The 19962-nt window shown below is 40.2% G+C and overlaps 1 protein-coding gene across 1 annotated transcript; it reads left to right on the top strand.

Moving 5' to 3' along the window:
- The first annotated feature begins 95 nt into the window (after positions 1-95).
- LOC113676141 (uncharacterized) lies at positions 96-18947 on the top strand. Its single transcript, XM_089205294.1, has 9 exons — positions 96-241; positions 1610-1684; positions 6685-7173; positions 12634-12917; positions 15222-15387; positions 15776-15961; positions 16749-16954; positions 17270-17420; positions 17706-18947. The coding sequence occupies exons 1-9, from the start codon at positions 238-240 to the stop codon at positions 18056-18058; spliced, it is 1914 nt and encodes a 637-aa protein (XP_089061420.1). The 5' UTR covers positions 96-237; the 3' UTR covers positions 18059-18947.
- The last annotated feature ends 1015 nt before the right edge of the window (positions 18948-19962 follow it).

The raw sequence follows: 19962 nt of genomic DNA on the forward strand, positions 1-19962 counted from the left end.
CCTTTGTAAACAGCTGCCGCATTCGCCCAGAGTATAGTATCATGCAAGTACTGCGTTACACGAAAAAAAAAGAGACAGGACGCTCATCAAGTTATAAATATTTTCTTTTCTTTTGACACCTGACCTGTCGACAACGCAGTTCATGTAAACCATTTCGGCATTGGGGTCGCATTCGTAAAACTCGTCTTGGACGTTTCCTATTATAGACTAAGCGCGCCTACCACAGTGTAGTAATATATGGGTGAGTCTAAGAGAACTTTTCTTCTTCTAGGACTAGAGGTCTATTTCAAGAGCGATAATGACTTTGTTTGTTTAATTTTATACACCACAATGTGAGTATCTCAATACAAAGATTTCAAATGACTTATGAGCGTCGTATATAGCTTTGCAGTAGTGATATCATGGGTGCTTCGTTTATCAAGATAATGTGTTAAGATCATGTTATAAGAGGAGAAGCATACTTGTTCTTTTCGCAAATGGACAGAATTGCGTTTGGTCAACAGACGTGGAGTAACACGTGTCTTATGTCGAAAGAGAGATCAAAATTATTGAAGTACAAAGGGGATTTTTTCTTTATTTATAAATCATGTTTGTGCGTTTAATATTCCCGTTTTCGACCAGGAGAATAAGTTATAGTGTGTGGAATTTTTTTTTTCTTGTAGAGGAGTCTCGACGTAGACACCCGAAATCTGAGAACTTGTTTTGTTTGTTTGTTTGGCGGTCAAGTACTAACATAACACAGGCGAATGAGATCAGGAGCCTTTTCGTTTAGTTCAATCATGATAAACAGCTTACTTTTAGAAGCAACTGTTAGGAAAATGTGCCAAGAAACTGGTACATATAAATGTGAATTTGCATTTTTTGAGAGAGGAAGAATAGGAAAATAGGACCTAGGAGTGTGGTATAGTGTGCTCGCTGTGATAATACGTCAAAGGTGTCGGATTACGTCCAGGAGGTATTAGAAGATAACCTTAGCACACTAAACTTTATTGTAATACCGCGATATGATGAATCGCCAATTGGCGCAAAAACCCCTCCTTCTCTGCTCAAATTCAGCTGATTCTAACCCCTCCTTCTCTGCTCAAATTCAGCTGATTCAACATGCAGCTAATTTACAACTTAACGATGGAAATATGAAATACGCCTATTTAAATTTGTTTTTCTCTAATTGTTAAAAATCACGTAAGGGTCGCGTGAGAGGGCATGTAAATATGATATTCTTTTAAACACATTTTCGGATCGAAAGAGCGTGATAACAATTTAAATAGTTACGCTAGTCTTTTCCTTATGGTGTTATAGTGCTGATGAGTATAACTAGAGGGCAGTTTCGAGTTATGGACGCATCATCATGATACAGTGATTCCATCAATCGATATCATGTTTCCCGTCTCACTTAATGTAAATTAATTGTCTCTTTACTAGATAAGTCGGTATTTTGTCAACGAGGAGCGCGCTGTTCATTAGGCAGTCAAACGACAAAATGTTTAGGAGATATCACGAATAAATCATGGAGAGGAGACCCTGATAATCTATTTTCAACAAGTTAAATTGATCAAAGATAAGCGCAGTCGTTTTAAACTTGTTTTGTTCTTCTGTATGTGTGTTGTAGGGTCCGCTCTCCTAAGAAAAGGCTTGTGGGTACTGATCTCTTGCATCCTGAATGCAGAGCTAAACACTTCGCGAGGTATGTCAAATTCTGCTTATTAACGAGTTCTGACAATTCGTGGTAAATCTTCTCTAGAATCACATAGAAGAAACGAAGTTATTTTGAATTCACATGTGTGGTAAGCCTCTGCCTTGCAATGACTCCGGTTGATTACATTTTAGAATCTGCGCTTTCATTGTCTGCTGACGGAAACCACGTTCTGATCAATTGTCACTCAATACGAGCGTCGAATCTTTTGGCCATGATCTAAATGCCTGATGCACTCCTCCTAATAGTTTCATGACGGTTGCCAGTTTGTTGCCAGCAGGATGAAAATTTCTGAAAGTTGTCTAATCTCGTGGTGTTTTTGGCCAGCGGCCAATACACTTTGAGCATGCGGACTTATGCACTATTCCCAAAACTTGTTCGTTTGAATTAAAGACATGACAGTGGCGACGAGGTAAAATTCAAGAAATTACGACCGCTATTAGGAAGATAGAGAGTTCTGATGACACAAAAGAGAACTGGGAAACCTATGTAGAACGAGTAGAACAGTTTTTCTTAGCGAACGACGTCGATAATGCCCATAAAGAGCCAACTTTGTTGAGCTTGATCGGCGGGAAAACCTATACCCTACTGAGGGATCTTTTGGCTCCGGAGAAGTTAGCTACAAAGTCCTTTCAACAGACAGTTACCACTATCCAGGAACATATGAGCCCAAAGCCCCTAGAAATTGCGGAAAGATTTCGTTTCTACCAGAGAAACCAATATGAAGGAGAAGGCATTTTTGTCTTACTTACCGAGCTAAGGAAGCTTGCAACACACTGTAATTTTGGCGGGAATCTGTACGAAGTGCTACGAGAGAGACTGGCCTGTGGACTCCAAAATATGCAGATTCAAAAGCGATTACTGTCAGAAGCCAAACTTAAGTATTCCAAAGCTGTGGAGATTGCTGTAGCAATGGAAACTGCCATGCGCGATACTTCAGAATACAGTGAGCTCAATTCCAACCAAGTCCCTCGCGTTGACATGTTGACTGAACACAACAAACCAACACAAGCGAAACCGGCGACCACCCTCATTGTACCGCTGTGGTGGAAACACACATATGACAGATGCACAGTTGTTTTTACAAGAACTAGATTTGCCACTACTGTGAAAAACAGGGCCATATTCAGCGGGTTTGTTGTTCCAAACAGCAAGGCAAGCCGAAGCAAGTAACCAAAACCCCCCACGGTACATGCTTTTGAGGTTGATGTTGATGTTGATGCTTATAATTATAAAGGCATGTTAGCCACCTTCGGAGTACACGATGTGACGAAATAGAGCAATAATATTATCTGGATTTATTTGGATGTTAATCGTAAACCGCTTAAGATGGAACTGGACACGGGTTTGGCTGTGTCGATCATCTCTTTTGACCTCTACCAGCAGAAATTTAACACGCTTCCCCTGCAAGAAACTGGACTGGCCTTGAAAACCTACACTTGGGAAACCATTATGCCAGTAGGAGTGCTCAAAGTACCTGTGGATTACCAAACCCAAAGAGAGTTGCTGGACCTGTATGTCGTCAAGAATAAGTGTCCTGCTCTTTTGGGAAGAGATTGGCTGCGCACGATACGCTTAGACTGGTGTTCTATTAAGTCACTGTAGGCTTCACTAGATACCTCAAGTCCTAAATAGTGTTTGGACGTTATGCTAGACAAGCGCTCAAGTATTTTTGAAACTAAACTGGGCACCTTTACATCAGCTAAAGCGAAGTTAACTCTTAAGCACGCTTCCTCATGACCAGACCGATGCCGTTTGCATTAAAGCTAAAGGTAGGGGTAGAACTGCGAAGACTCCAGAATGAAGGTAGTCTCACTAAAGTGGAGTGGAGTGAATGGGCCACACCGATTGTGCCTGTCCTCAAGAAAGATGGTTCCGTCAGACTTTGTGGTGATTACAAGGTCACAGTGAATCCAGAACTACAAGCAGAGCAGTACCCTCTTCCTTGCATTGAAGACATCTTTGAAAACCTTTCTGTTGGGCAGAAATTCTTAAAGATTGACCTCCGCCAAGCGTACCATCAATTAGAGATGGAAGAAGATTCAAAGAAATACTCACTATCAACACCTTGGCAGCGCCCCATTGATCAAGTGTTAGAAGGAACGTCTAGAATAAGCTGTATCCTTGATGTTATGATCATCACTGGAAAGAATGATGAAGAGCATCTTGCAAACCCAAAAGAAGTTTTACGTAGCTTGCAGACTCATAGGTTAAGAGCAAACAAGACAAAATGTGAGTTTTTCAACGAGAAGATAACCTTCTGTGGACATGATATCGACAGTCATGGTCTCCACAAGACACCAGAAAAGGTGGAGGTAGTTTTTCAAAGCGCCGCGCCCATGCAATATAGCTGAAGTGAGGTCGTTCCCGGGGCTAGTCAATTACTACAACAGATTCTTGCCCAACCTGTCAACAGTGGTACATCCTTTAAACCAGTTGTTAGAGAACAACCATCAATAGAAATGGACGGAACAATGCGAAACAGCATTCCACTCCCCAGAGCAGGTATTAACACATTTATGACCCCAGTCTGCCACTAAGGCTTGCTTATGATGCATCCCCTGTGGAAATTGGTGCTATGCTCTCCCACGTTATGAATGATGGGACTAAGCGACCCATTGCTTTTGCTCCCGGGACACTCACAAAAACTGAACAAAGATACGCGCAAATTGACAGAGAAGCTTTGGCAATAATCTGAGGGGTCAAGAAGTTCCATGTGTATTTTTTGACCGATCTTTCACCCTTTACACCGATCATCAGCCGCTAACATTCCTCTTCCATTCGCACAAGAGCATTTTAGTGGTTACAGCATCCAGGCTTCAGCGTTATGCATTATTCCTGGCTGGCTATGACTACCAAATCGAGTACAAGAACATTACAGGGCATAGCAATACAGATGGCCTTTCCCGGCTACCATTTAAAACTGAAGAGAGAGCAAAAGAAGTTGTGGATCCAGTGAATGGTTTCAATATGATACAATTTGAGCCGTTACCAATCACAGTTGACAACGTCTGAAGAGAAACCCAAAGAGACCCTATCTTGAGTCAAGTCCATGAGATGGTGACTAAAGGATGGCTAAGCAGCCATGTTCCTGTACTCGACCCCTTCTACGCTTGCAAGAATGAGATAACAGTACACTCAGGCTGTTGGATGTGGGGAGTCAGAGTCATAGTACCCTTAAAACGTCGTCCACAAGTGTATGAAGAACTCCACAAAGGACATCTTGGAGAAGTGAAGATGAAGGCTCTAGCGAGAAGCTACATATGGTGGCCAGGAATTGACAAGGAAATTGAGGAAACTGTGAAGACCTACTCAGGTGGCCAGCCAATGCAGGCTGAACCTATTACCGCACCTGTAAATCCATGGAAATGGTCATCACCACCCTGACAGCGAGTCCATACTGATTTTGCCGGACCTTTCCTCGGCTGCATGTTTTCAGTTGTTTGTCGTGGATGCCCATTCTAGATGGTTGGAAATGGAAAAAATGGACACCACGACCTCAACGAAAACCATTGAGAAACTACAGAGCCTATTTGCTAGGTATGGTGTGCCATCCCAGTTAGTGAGTGACAATGGGCCACAGTTTAAATCTGAAGAGTTTCATATGTTCCTCAAGAGAAATGGAATCAAACATCTGACATCTGCACCATACCATCCTGCCAGCAATAGTCTAGCCGAGCGCTGTGTGCAGAGTTTCAAATCAGCCATGGAAAGTGAAACGGAAGTAAAACCTCTGAATATTAAGCTGGCAACGTTCTTACTAGCTTACAGAAATACCCCACCCCCCCCCCCCCCCAATCAACCAGTGGAGAAGCGTCATCTCAGCTACTTTGGGACTTTGGGTAGATGATTACGCACTCGAATGGACTTGCTGAAACCAGATCTCCACTTGAAGATAAGCAACCTTCAGATCGACCAAACCGTCACGAAGAGTGGCGCTATAATCAGAGAATTTCCATCGGTCAGACAGTGATAGCACGAAATTACACTGATAGTACAAAGTGGGTACCTGACATCATCGAACACAATTTGGCCCCCTTTCTTACGAAGTCAAACCTGGCTTAGTCTGGCCTAACTGAGGGGTAACAGAATTCCAGTGACACCAAGCAGCAACCGTGTTACCCAGACCTCAGAACTTCCAATCCAGGTTGAGAATCGAAGGGACCCAGTATCTGAAGCCAGTGAACAGCCATAAGCCAGCAAAATGGAGGCTGATGTTCCAATACCAAGTCCAGTGGCTGAGTACAGCCAGCAGTCCATCAAATTTGAGTGGGCCTGTTCCTGAACCTGTTCCTGTTAGACGATATCCGGTCCGAGTGCGGAAGCCCCCAGCTAGGCTGGATTTATGAACTTTGAAGTGACATTAAGTCTGTGCTTATTTAAACGGGCATGTTGTGTTTGATTTAACGTTTCAGATCCTTAATAATTACCACATTGCATGCACTAGTTAGTGGGGAGGAGTTGTGGTGTTTTTGGCCAGTGGCCAATACACTTTGATCATGCGCACTTATGCGCATGCTCAACTGCCGAGCTAAACTGCAGTAAGAAAATAAAAAAATAAACAATTTTTCGTTTCCAACTATTCCAGGAAGAAATTAGGGAGAACTTCGAAACGAGTTACTTCATCTTTTTCATGTCAAAGGTTCCTCTGGCCAAGAAATATATGTTTTCAAATCAAATAGTTTATAAAAGGGCTCAAATTGTCGAGATTTTGGAAATTGGATACGAGAATGTCCTGCGGGTTTCTTGCTTGTGACTCAATGGCATTGCAATGAGGCAACAGAAGTTCATAACGGAGAATTTGTTGAAGCGATTGTTTACTTAAATCCCATTTTGCCTGGGATCAGTTGCCATCTTAGTATTAAAATGTGAATGCTTACAGTCAAAATGACTGGTTCACTTTATGCTCTTTGAGTTGATACTCTCGTAAGATAGAACAAAACTGTCGTTTCAGAAACACTCGGCTGCAATGAATTGTATTTATTTTTCAGATTTGGAGGGCATCTTCCAATACTATGGCAGCAAGAAAACTCAACGATTACCAGTTTACCGTAGACCAAAGGGCTTTCAGATTCAACTAAGATTCTCCACTGAAACTTGCAAGGGGCAATTGGTGGAGATAACGAATGAAGACACCAATCGTTTCTTGCGTATCGCGCTTCCCGGTATAGGCCCTATTCGAATGTCATACAGTACCTTTTACGGTAAGAACGATTCTGTGTCATTAAAAGGAGAAGTCTGCGATGGCAAGAGGCACTATCTTTGGATCAGCGTCACCTCTTCTCATGTTTCATACCGTGTAGACAAAGTTCCTCCAGTAAGGTTTCACGCGGCATTCTTAAGACGACCGTTTCTGTCGCCACCAAACATAGTTTTTGGCAAAGGGCTTAAGGGATGTGTTTCTGGTTCCATATTTGTCTTTCGCCACGCTGAAACCCGCGGATACCGTGTAGGAACGTCGTCTGGTTGTTCTATGAATAGTAAGTACCATGGGACTCTTTTAATCAGTAAATTAAAACAGAAGCATACACCGATAGGAACACGTGTTTCATCCTTGGAACAGAGGTTTTTTAAACTGAAATATATTGTTAAATCAATCGGCAGACTAAAGTGCAAACGAGTGGTGAACAATTTTGGAAACATTTTGTTCTGTAAGCTCATTAAATAATTCAATTATATAAGGTTTGAAACATATTACATCATGTTTGAATTTAACAATGAAATCGGACGAGAAATTACAAAGCAAACTAGGAAGCTAAATTAACCAGTTGGTATCTTGTTAACTCTCTGAGAAGAGAAGTCGTTGTATCTTATTATTTACGGGTAGAATTGCAGGAAGTGGGTATTTCACTGAATCGCTTGTTTGTTTTCCTTCTCTTGATAAAGGTAAACAATACGGCGTATTCAATTACATACTGTAAGAGACGAATTTGCTTTTCGATGTGAATCAGTCAAATTGATATAAGCCAAATGGTAAGAATTCGTGACACTAAACGCTGCTGGAGATGCTGCCCCTTTGAGATTAATATTCTTTTGTTTAATTACAATGTGAAATGAACTTGAAGTATATTGCATTTAAAAGGCTGTCTTTCCACATCCTTATCTCAATTTGAGCAACCTATTTCAGTAAGAAGATTAAATTTTACGGGCTTCCTCATGAAACGTGTGGGATGGTTTCAGCGCCTTTACATTTTCGTTTGTGATCGTCACATATGGTGAATACGACAAAATAACGACTGCATCATACCAGCTTTTGACAAAGCGGGTACGAGGGACGAATTCTCGATTAATAAACATGTATCTAAATAAAAGTGACCTCTCATACCCGTTATTCTCAATAAGCTTCCCTTAGCACTCAGTCTGGAAGATAAACAATCCGGTTATATCAAAACGAAAGAGGATGTCATGCGTCGGCTTTCAGCATTCTTTTCATCTAAATAAATTGAAATTGTCTCGAATAGCGATGGCGTTCAGTCGATTCTCACCAAGTCAAAATAAAGCAGTCAAGCATCTCGCAGAAACTTCCTCGGAGCCATTCCGTATGGCAATCGTTTGAAACTCTTGGATCCCCCCAAAACAGCACACCTGTTTGGAACCTTTTTAAAGCCTACTTTATGAAGTCGCTACCTTTAATCCCTATAAATAATTGTTTGGATTACGACTCCTACTCCTTTTTGCGAGTGTCAGGATAGTCCATGACCTTTCGGTGCGTTATAACAATGCGCAAGGAAACCCCTCGTCTCTCTATCTCTTTCTCTTGTTGTTTTTTACTATTTTATGTATTTTTTCATTATTTGTTAATAAAATTAACCTGTTCAAACAAAGACCGGACGATTTTGGAAAGTATCCAGATCTGAAAAATTAATAGCCATTTCTTCGTAAAGATATTATCATCCGCTTCAGCTGAAACAGCGCGTTCCTGAGCAGCGGAGACGAACTCGACACCGACGATAACTTATATATGAAGCTCATTGATCATAAGAATAACCATTACAGGGTCTTATCGGGGATAATTAGATAAATTTTTATCGTGATATAACCAAGATCCTCTCAAAAGAAAACACACTATTATAGGTATAACTATGAATTGGACGGATGTGTGTATTACTTTTCAGTAGCGTAAACTTCTGTTACCGCCGTCCTTTTGCACAATAGGTAGACCCAAAATTGATCCAAATAATTCACGATCACATGGCTATGGCTCAATGGTTAGGGTGCGTTACAAATAAACTTACAAAAAGAAATGCTATCCGCATAGATAGAAGCCCTTGTTCTTCAATGCGATCGATCCTTCTCACGATTTAGGAAAGTCAAACTTGCAAATCAGAGATGTTATTCTAAGGCTTTATAAATATGGAGTGATTTTAGTTCATGAATATCTGTGTATCTATATATGTTTTAGATGGCTAATAACTTGAGGGTGAAAATGTGCTGTTAGAAAGTTCGATCATAGACGAATGAGAGGAACTTTCTGTAAAAGGCTCGAACTCGGACTTCAAAAGCATCGATTCACAATTTTACCATCGAGCTCAAAGCAAGACACATAGTCAGATGTGTTTCTGTACGTGTTTGATTTTCCTGACCTCGACCTCGACTTCGCATGGTTTAATTAGTTCATTGTATAACCCCATTTTAATTGGCAAAAAATTCAGTTCATAAAAACAGTAACCAGTTTTCCTTGATGAGTGTAAGTTTTGTTTATCTTTTACTCGGACGTGTCTAATCCAGCTTTGCACGCCTATGGAGCAAAAGTATTTAGGGAAGTCGTTATGATAAATGAGTAAATTTCGGCAAGTATTCAGATAAACGCACTGAAGGTTAGCCTCTGACTATTTTTAAATGTTCAGCTTCAGAGGGAGTAAATGTTACAGTAGATCAAAATAATGCCCACATCCAAGTTCCTCATTCAATGCGAATCGTTTTAGTGAAGACGACATAGTTTGCTCCATGAGTGCCTTACGAAATAGATTAACTTGGTTACGAGAAAGTCAAAGGAAATGAATTTATATGCTGTTTGTAATGTAATAGTGTAGTTTGATCGTCCGGGTGAGTGTAGGACTGTTGTCGGTAGTGGTGACTGACGTTTTGACAACCTAAGCGGAAGTCATCATCAGAGTCAAGTGAATAATTGATGTCAGTCGAATGTTCTTAGTCCGGTTTGTACAAACTGATTGGTCAGTTTTGCCGTGATGTTATTGGCTGTAAGACTCAAGTGGCTTAGGTCGGTCGTGATCGGTCGGTCTCGATCCGCTAGTGAAGTTAGGTCGTTCTGCTCGGTTCGTTTGTAATGTTAATGTCGTAGATGATTCTTTTGTATGGTGCCGGTAGTGGTTGACACCTGTTGAGTCTGTTCCAAGTTAGTAAACCGTTCCAGGATCAGTCGTTGAAAGTAGTTTTTGCTGTAGGTTAGGCATTGCGCAGAGTCCCAGTCAATAGTGTGGTTTGTAAGTCGCTAATGTTCAGCAATGTGATTGTTGACATCGCCTTCCCTCTTCGCTCGTTTGTGCTCAGTCAGTCTAGTTGTGAGGTTTCTGCCAGTCTCACCGATGTAAGAGGCGCGGCAGTCGGAGCAACTGATCTTATACACTGCTACCTGTCTGCTTCTCAGTTCGTCTTTATCTTTGACGTTAGTTAGTAACTGACGTAGTATGATAATAGGTTTGTGAGCGACGCGGATATTGAATTGTTGTAGGATGCGCGAGATGTTCTCAGATATGCCCTTTATGTACGGTATAGTTGCTGTAGTCGTAGGAGTTGCGTTTTCGTTAGCTTCGGTAGTAGTAGTAAGTTGGTGAGTGTTACATTGGATGAAGTCCTCGTTGTAGTTGTTTCCAAGTTACTTGTTCTCGTCCGATAAGCTGTCTGTCGTGTTACATACTAGTTGCGCTCGTCGCGTAAGAGTCCTGAGAGTTGTGGCTTTGTGTGATGTCGGGTTGTACGATGATTCGTCAAAGGTGGTCGTGGAATACGTCGATTTCGTCGTGTCGTACGGCGGTGAAAGTATCGTCAACGTAGCGTAACCAGAGCGGTATCGTTTGTCGGCAAGTCGAAAGGGCGCTTTCTTCAATGTTCTGCATCACAATTTCTACTCGTAGTCGTCAGGTATCTCTACAGTCTTAGTGGCGTTAATGAAGTCCTCGGTGGATTGTAGGTTACGTCTGGATTTGTCGGTGAGCGGTTGTAGTATCGTCGTAAGGTACTTGGACAGTTGGTATGTCGGAGAACCACAGAAAGAAACAATAGGTCGCATTGGGAAACCACTGAGGTTTGTGTAGCTTCGGCAGACCGTAAAGTTTCGGTGGCTGTGGTACTGAGCACCTTAGTCGGTAGTAGCGTTGGGTGTCAATGGCGTTTGTCTTCTTGAGCGTCAGTAATGTGCTGTTGAGTTTGCGGTGAAGCGCAGGAGTTGGGTCACGTTTGAGCTCTTTGTAGGTTTGTTTGTCGTTAACTAGTGCGTCCATTTTGTAGTGATAGACAGTCTTGTCCATGACAACAGTAACTCGTCGTTTGTCGGCTGGTAGAATAACTATGTCCTCGTCGTTTTTCAGTCGTTTAAGGGTATGTTGTTCGGCTTTACTCAATTTGCTGCCATGTAGTGACAATGATTGTATAGTGGAAGTAGTTCAACTTCTGATGTTATCCTTATAATTAATAGACTCAAATAGCTCTCGTTACCGAGCCAGAGCCGCCTCAACAGTAGATACAATAGCCTCGGTCGGAGCCTGTTTCGGTGTAACTGAGTGTTTCAGTCCGTATGACAGTACGCGATTTTCATTCTTGTCTAAGGGAAGAGATGTTCCTCACCCAGTTGTCGTCCGGTTTACTTCGTCGCTGTTCTTTGTTGTGTAGAAGTCGTGTCAATTTCTGTTGATGTCCAGTACGGGCACGTTCAGTTGCTTTGTTGGCTCGTTTGTCGGCAATAGTAGTAACAGTGTCAAGTAATCAAACTACACTATTACATGTTACCCCCAGGTTCAAACCATTTACTGCACTGCTTGTATTGTTTACTTTTTAGTGGTTTTATGCTATTTTCGATCTAACGGTAAGTAGCGGGGCAACAAAAAAAGGCGGCTTGTTTTACTATGTGATGAGTTAAACTTTACTCTTTCTCAGCTTTACTTTAGGTTAAGTATATAGTAAGCTTGCGAACATGGATTAAAAATCGGTTGACAAGAAAAGCGAAGTTATGAGCTCTTGCGGTAGTTGCGCCAACAGTTGAACAGGATTAAGATTTTCGGCTCACATCACTGCCTAGTCTGACATTAGCGAGATTATCAAAATAATAACATTTCAAGAGAAGTTTACGCACGCTAAAAAACTAAATGCGAGCTAATAATGAAATACACTCGCTTTAAATGACATACCTATTCAAAGCTTCCACCGAAGGTGACCGAATACGGTATTCTTGTAAAGGAACTAAACTCCCATTTTACATGGTGTAGAAAGTCAGTCATTCTGGATATTATCTCCCCTTTTCAGTCGGAACATTAGCGTGAAAGTCATTGTTTTCTAACGATGGGAAAAGCACTTTGCTGCAGAGTTTCGTCGCATTCACTTTAATTTGTGTGATGCATTATGCAGCCTTTATGAAGAGATACTGGTATACCAAAATGATATCATGAAGCCATTTTTGTACACCAAGTCTCCACCATTGTCTCCCTCAATGTAAATCATTAACTCAGTGGCCCAATTAAATTTTACAACATTTCTCATAATATTATATTTTACTATTCCCCCCTTCCCCAGCTAAAATTTCTGCATTTCCAATTTCTTTACGACGAAAGCATGCGCCGATTGTAAGAAGATGGAAAAATAGCTGAGGTAAAAGATACACGCAGCGTTTATGTTGGGGAGCGTTAAATTGAAAATTGTTCCTCAGCTACTGACTACAACAAACCAGAGTCGAGCCAAATTCTTTTATTCATCAACCTTTTTTGCAGAGAGTTGCAGCGATGATCTTGGAATGCAAAATAAACGAATTGCAAACGAGAGAATTACAGCATCTTCAAAAAGTACAGACAACTCCCCTCACTTTGCACGTTTGCAAGGCTCAAACGCCTGGTACTCTGCGCTATGTGACAAATTGCCATATACACAAATCCAGCTGGAAGAACCAAAGATTATTACTGAAATAATAACCCAACGAAGTTCTTATCATTGGGCAGGGGCGACAAAATATGAAGCCAGGTTTCTGGAAAATGGAAAGTGGAAAGAATATAATCAGGTTCTTGGAGTTTTATACGATTAGTTTCTTATATTTGATTTTTGTTCTTTGGTTTACCGGATTGTATCAAGGGGGCTGATCTAACATACCCTTCTTTTTATACTCTCAAGTTCGTGGGGAAATGTGAAATTTACTTAAAACATCTTTCAAAAGTTAGCAAGTTAGTGCTAGTATTATATAAGTTGTATGTATCACGAACCCTCAAAAAAAATTTGCGAATATTTCACGATCCTTTAAGCTTGGAAAATGTTGCTTTGTCGCGGGCTTGAGAGAAATGAAAAGCTCCAGACATAAATTTAAAATAGCCTTCAGAGTGTACTGTCTGCACCCATAAACTCTTTAAGAGAGGTTGTCAGTAATTCTCAAGAATCCAGCGACAGAAGCAAAAATTCAACTTTTTTTTATTTGCTCCAAAAGCAAATAAACTGTTTTCAAAAATAATTTTCAAAAGTTCCAGCGAATTTTTATTTTGGCAAAAAAGTTCGAAATCGGCCATAATATGCGACTAACACAGTCTGTAGACTGTACAATTTTACGCCACTATCTGCGTCGGTGTATATTCTGTAAGATTTTAAGCCGTTAACTAATCGCATATTTTGTTGCATTATTTCTCGGATTTCTTCGACAATTTTTACAAACACAATTGCAACTTAGAGTTGATTTGAAAATGTATCTAAACAGGTGGACTACACAAACAAGCTATTTTAATTACAGTGACAGTGGTAGAAATCTATTGAAAGCAACCGAGCAAAACACCGAATGTATAGACACGAGGTTCATGCACAAGCGAGTATTTTCTTGCGACAACTACATGTTTCGAATATTTTATGTGTGCAAAGATTTTATTTAGCTCACGCTCATATATTTGCAACAACATTTATAGTTACATGTAATTTACTCTAAAGTTATGCCAGGAGGATAGATTGTAAATTAAAGAACAATATAAGCGACAGGCCAATCTCAGCTAAAAACACGTCGACAGAGCTGGTATCTTTGTAAACAGCGATTTGTTTATTTAGCACTCGAGAAAAATAAACTTGAAAACTTAATCTAAAACGGAGGTTTGTTCACTTAACAATAAAGGTAGGGTAATTTTAAAGTTAAAATTGATATATGTAAATGAATCAAAACAGAAGTAGCGACTAAACACGTCGAGTTTTGTCCTAATAGCGTGTGATTTGCAGTAGGAGTACAGCGAGAAAATGGCCGAACTCCGTGAAAATGCACGCTATATATTTTGGTCTGGCGCGCTCACTTTTCTCGGGCCAAGGATAATATTTTAACATGATAAATACGAAGAATTGCTCGTTGAAGAAAGCTTTATGTACATTCGTATGCCCCCGATGTTATGGTCGTCTGAAATATGGCAAAATTCAGAGTACAAACGGAGTAGCAAATATAGTGTACTTTACGCGGGTGGTTACAAACGAAAGAAAGCTTAGTTGGGGATAAAATATAGTTGCAAAGCTACTCCAAGGGATGAAAAATAACTTATAAAAAAATTAATTCAAGATAAATTTTCGTTGTCTTGTACGAGCATTGTGAAAATGCACTAAAAGCCAGATAAGAATTATGCAAATTAGGTACGTTTTAGCCGATTTCGAACTTTCGTATTTTTTGCCAAAATAAAAACTCGCTGGAACTTTTGAAAATTATTTTTGAAATCAGTTCACCAAAAGGGTCTTTTGGAGCAAATAAAAAAAAAATTGAATTTTTGCTTCTGTCGCCGGATTCTTGAAAATTACTGACAACCTTTCTTAACTCCCAAGATTCAACCTTTACTTCTCTCCTCTAACTGCTACACATTTCCGTGTAAATGAGTTTCAAGAATTTGGTGTTTGATCAAGATATCATCTTCTACCTGATTAGTTTGAGTATTCTCACAACCTGTTTGCTGGATAACGAGTAGACATTTCGAAAGAGAAGTATAATCATTTGCCTCACAATGCGGACACTGCAGATGAGGATTATGACGTTTCAACTGCACACTGCTAATCTTCTTCAGGCGATAAGGTCAATTGAGTATGCTCCACCCATAAACTGTTGTGCTCAGATTTGACTGGATGGAATTCCACGACTTTGTTTGGTGGATCTTTGGATCAGGTTCGCTCAGCGGGCGGTGGCCGGTATCGTGGGTATGCTCTAAAACGGCCGATGCAGGGAGAAGTTACAAGTTAATCACTTCTGAGGGTTAAATATAAATCATACTTGAATCTAGGGCATTGAGACACAATGTAATACTACGCAATTAACTCATGTTGCAAATGAACCATCTGAAAAGTTAACTTTCTTTTTAATTTTCAGGAGCTAACAGGCAACAGTAATTTTCATGGCTTTTGGTCAAATATCTTAGATCCTCCGATCAGAACACAGTTAATAAGAATTTATCCCAAGAATCTAACGACGTTGCATTGCACCCTTCCTAAGTACTACTACCTTAGACTGGAGCTGTATGGATGTTCCGTTCCAGGTATGATTTAGAGATACGCTTATTGGCAACTTTTCAACGTTTGAAATAATTAAAAAATATATTTTCTTTAATCAATAAATGCCTCACGGTACGGTTGCAGGGCAATAGGCTGCCATATTAACCCAGTTAATTACGTCTGTTTGCGACGCTGAGAGACCTCATGTTTCTGGTTGAGAAAAATATATGGTTACCAGAATGCAGGCACTCCACAACATGTTAGAGAGGGCTCTAATTTCATTACAGGCACGCGTCATTATGGTATATTATGTGGGGCACATAATATACCATAATGACCATAATGACAATAGTTTTTCTGCTCGTGGCGCGCCATGATGAATCACCTGGCCTTATATACTATTGCGTCATTTGTGTTGAACTTATTTTGAAGGATCTTCATGTCAGCCTCCAATTTCTCCTTACGGTTCGACCATCGTTTATCCTGCACAGCGAGGAAACCACAAAAATGGCAGCATGGTTGTCTTTGGTTGTAAACAAGGCTTGTACCTCACTGGGCTACCAACAATAAAATGCAATGGGAACACTTGGACAGCAGTGAATTTCAAGTGCTTGCTAAGTAAGAACTGTTTTCTATTTTTTTCATCGAACGATGCGAATAGTTGAAGGATCAGTGAGTATCAATGCTGATAGTTGAAGTATCAGTAAACGTAAAGCGATCGACTATACTAGCGCTGGAGTGGAGCAACAGTTCTTTGTTTAAGACATTGTTGATATATACATGTCAGAGCAACGAGAAGAGAAATTTGCTTAGTTCACGCTCGGAATCCCATTCTTAGCTCGTTCATTGTTTTTTTGCTCTATCTTTGACCATTGAAGAATTTGACCAATCTTTTAAAATAGAATGGTAAAAAATTTCAACCCTGTTACAGGGGAATAAAAAAAAAGTAAATATTTAGAACATCGGTGGCTCGATAATAAACAGCTGTGTTTCTATCGTTGCTGTCTAAGATTTTTAGCCCCTTGATGTTCATGTTGTTTGGTTTTTTATTTATTTGTAACAAAAACAATAGTATTTGAAACAAACATACGATTTTGCGGTCGCACGTAATCGAACAACATGATTATGTTGACCAGAGAAAAGGCTGATTCAGTTCAAGAATGTCCTGCATGATCTGGTATAGACACCGGTAGATCTGTTTTCGGTAGATAGAGCTGGGAAAAATTGCCGCTTCAACCACCCCTTCCTCCACTCTCCGTCCTCCACCAGCATTATGAAAAATAAGATAGATTAGTTTATCCCTCTTGATAGTCATTGACTTAATTGAAACTGCACCTGCGCGCTGGAAACTCATACGGTCAAATTTAAAGGTGCCGTGATACCATATATTTTTTTCCACGTTTAGAGTGCAACGAGTCCCTGGATATCCACAGGCGCTCCATTGGATCCATAAACAGTACACTGAATACTCTTTCAATTGAGATACACCTCAGAAAGGGAAACGTTATTACAGCGGCAAGTGTCCACCTGGAAGATATCAGAAGTGAGCGTCAACAGATTCAAATAAGAGCACGTATTTCCAACAAATTGGTACAAATGAATCATTTTGAGGTAACAAATTGCTTACAGATCCTAATTTCAATGATTATATTCACATCATCATTGTTGGTTTCCCTTCGTTATGAGTCATATTGGCTTCTTTGATAAGGCATCGAAATATAAAGTTTGATTCAACCGCTGACCATAGAAAGAGACGGAGTTGCTGTTTCTGTCTAATTTCTGATTCTTAGATACAAAATGCTTGCATCCAATGTCACATCAGTTTTGAGAACTGGAATAAAGATTGATTCAGCGGCACATGAAAAATTGATTTCGAAAAGCATAGTAAAAATTTTCTTTTACAAATATAATTTGATTTTGTTTCAGCCACGTGTCGGTGAGGAAGAGGAAAAATTGAAACTTTCTCGACCAGTTATCACTCAGTATTTGCAAATCTGGCTTATTTTTCGAAAGGGTTATAACTTTTCACTGTCAAGAACTCCAAGAGTGTTTGGTTGTAAGTCTGCAGTTTTTCGAGGTAAGAATTTATATCCTAGATAACTTGATATTCTTGTTCTCTCTATCTAGATCAGCATCCATACTATTTTGAAATAGAGCGTATTTGAATTAATGTAGAAACCATGCACCCTTTCATCGAAGCCTAACAGCATCGATTGTTGTGTGACGTATGATATCCTCTGATAAGAAAGCTCTCAGGGTACTAGGAACTACTGGCTCAGCTTCAGTATCCCCCATTTGCTTACAGTTAATATTTGTATGAGTCGTTATTTCGAATCAGGTACTATGTATTTATCACTCTTAGGTTGCATCATGTCAGGCTCCGCAGTCCTCTTCAGGGAAGGAAAGAGTTATTTAAAAGGGCGTTTCGTTTCTCTCGCACCCCGTTCGCAGTGGGAAGTTCTTTATGGAGACAAATATTTATACAAAAGCAAAGATGAAGTACTTCTTGATGAGAAGCCAAACTTGGACGAAATACCTGAAGGAACTGCGGTAGTTGGGGAAGATCCGAGAGGGAACTTAAGAGAGGGAAAAATAAAACGAGTATGTAGTTCAATTCAATGTACTATTGAAACTGACGGTGAAGAATGGCAGAGCAAGTTAGAGAACGTGCGAGTCTTTAGAAAAGAACTGTGTGAAAATCACGTGATGACCTAAAATACGAACAGTTATTTGTCATCGCCTGGGGCGAAGATTTTGAAGGGAACACATGGTTTTCGGGGGGAGGGGGGAACGGAGGGGAGATCAGTCGTCACCATCATAATATAAAGGAGGAACTCTAGAAAATTGATTGCTAATTAACTGCCTACGAGGAGCCATCTTAAAATATTACTGAGCGTGCCTTATAAGGAGATAATTGCATTTACATTCGGTGGAACTTATCTGTAACTGACAGTGACAGAGGATGTAAATAGTTTCCTGTTAACATGAACACACGCGTGTCGGTATGGCGCTTGTTGAAATTTTTGTACCAGCTACAGTTCAGCCGACACTTATACATTTGTCGTTTCTTAATTGTGTATAGAAAGAAGAAAGGTAAATTTCGTTATGACTCAGCCAAAATTCTCCAGCCTCTCCCCTTCCCCCCCCCCTCCCTTTAGGCCATAAAGAGTGACCGGTCCCTAAGGGGGGGATGTCAGACCGTTCTGAAGAAAATCTCCCTTTCCACCGACTTCTAATAAATTGTATAACGTAAAGTATAGTATTCTAAGACAAGAGATAAACCTAGGACATGCTAAGTTAACGGGGGTGCTTATTTTTTTAAATTTACAACTAGTGCAATTATTGTAACCATAGTAAAAGAACATGTCGAACCTCCATCCTCAACTTTTTCAATTTTTATGCGTATTCATATTATCAGAGTTGTTCGATCCCACGATCGACAACAAAAATCATCATGACTAACGCAATTCTGCTGGGACTACCAGTCAATTAACACAGGACAACAAATTGTAATCATATTTAAACCGAATATGTTTTTAGCCATCAGAACAAGTCGATGTATCTATGATATTTTACGTGCGTAATAAAAATCATTGAAAACGTGTTTCCGAAGCATCAAGATTTCTTTTTTGTATCTATTTGTGGACGCAAATGGTGTGTTAAGGTTGGACTAACCCTTTACACCCAAACATCAGTATGCATATTCTCTATACTGATCTTGAGGTTTTGGTAAGGAGAATTTGTTTGACAATCAAGCTTCTTTAATAAGGGATCGCATTGATGGCAGTTTTAAAGTTAGAAATAATCGACCTTAGCGCCTAGCGAGTTCTCCTTGACCATTTTTTTGTGCATTGAAAGTACGATTTGGGGGCCAAAAAGTGTCCCCATTAAGCGCGCGGCCAAAACGATCATGTTACATAGCTGTGACATAGAAAACTGTGAAGACACGCCGGCAACTATATATGGTGGAGAAAGGAAATTTAGAAAAAATGACGAATAACGTATTGCGTGGCCGAAGCGCCAAATGATATTAGCTACAAGAATAATATACATATGCCGGGTATTTCCATACACTATGTTCCAAAGGATGTAGCTGTATGGCCCAAATGGACGCGTTTCAATCGTCGACATCGAGGATATTTTACTCTTCAATGATCATTGGCCTCGTGCTCCGTACCGGCTTCCAAGACGGCTGTTACAAACTCATATCACTAGTCAAATCAGGGTAACCAGTGAATTCAGCTGAAAATAATACTGATTAGGGGTCTATTCCCACATCGAACACAATTGTTCAACATTCTTTTCGGCTGACATTTTGCAAGCGAAGGATTGTGAGCTCCTTATTGTTGTTCATTTTATGCGCTTGAGATGTATTCGCACTCCTTGTCTTTCCACATGACCACATTTGCGCTTTTCTTATTGTATGAAAAATCCTACCAATTGTAATTTCCATCGAATTTTGATGACAGAAATACATCATTTGTAATGAAGTTCAAGCCCTTTACTGAGCTTACCGGTGTCCTTTTGCGTGAACAGTGCGAACCCTCTGGCGGCCAATACTGGCATATACACAAGCTCCAAGGAGCCGTGTGTTCTCCTAACTTAAGTTTCCGAAAATC

The sequence above is a fragment of the Pocillopora damicornis genome, chromosome 4, assembly GCF_964200805.1.
Source record: "Pocillopora damicornis chromosome 4, jaPocDami1.2, whole genome shotgun sequence".
NCBI classification, from domain to species: domain Eukaryota; kingdom Metazoa; phylum Cnidaria; class Anthozoa; order Scleractinia; family Pocilloporidae; genus Pocillopora; species Pocillopora damicornis.

Excerpts from the sequence above, each read along its gene's own strand:
- LOC113676141 (XM_089205294.1), top strand. Across the intron at positions 1,685-6,684 it reads AGAGCTAAACACTTCGCGAG|ATTTGGAGGGCATCTTCCAA; the intron begins GTATGTCAAATT and ends TTTATTTTTCAG. Across the intron at positions 7,174-12,633 it reads GTCTGGTTGTTCTATGAATA|AGAGTTGCAGCGATGATCTT; the intron begins GTAAGTACCATG and ends CCTTTTTTGCAG.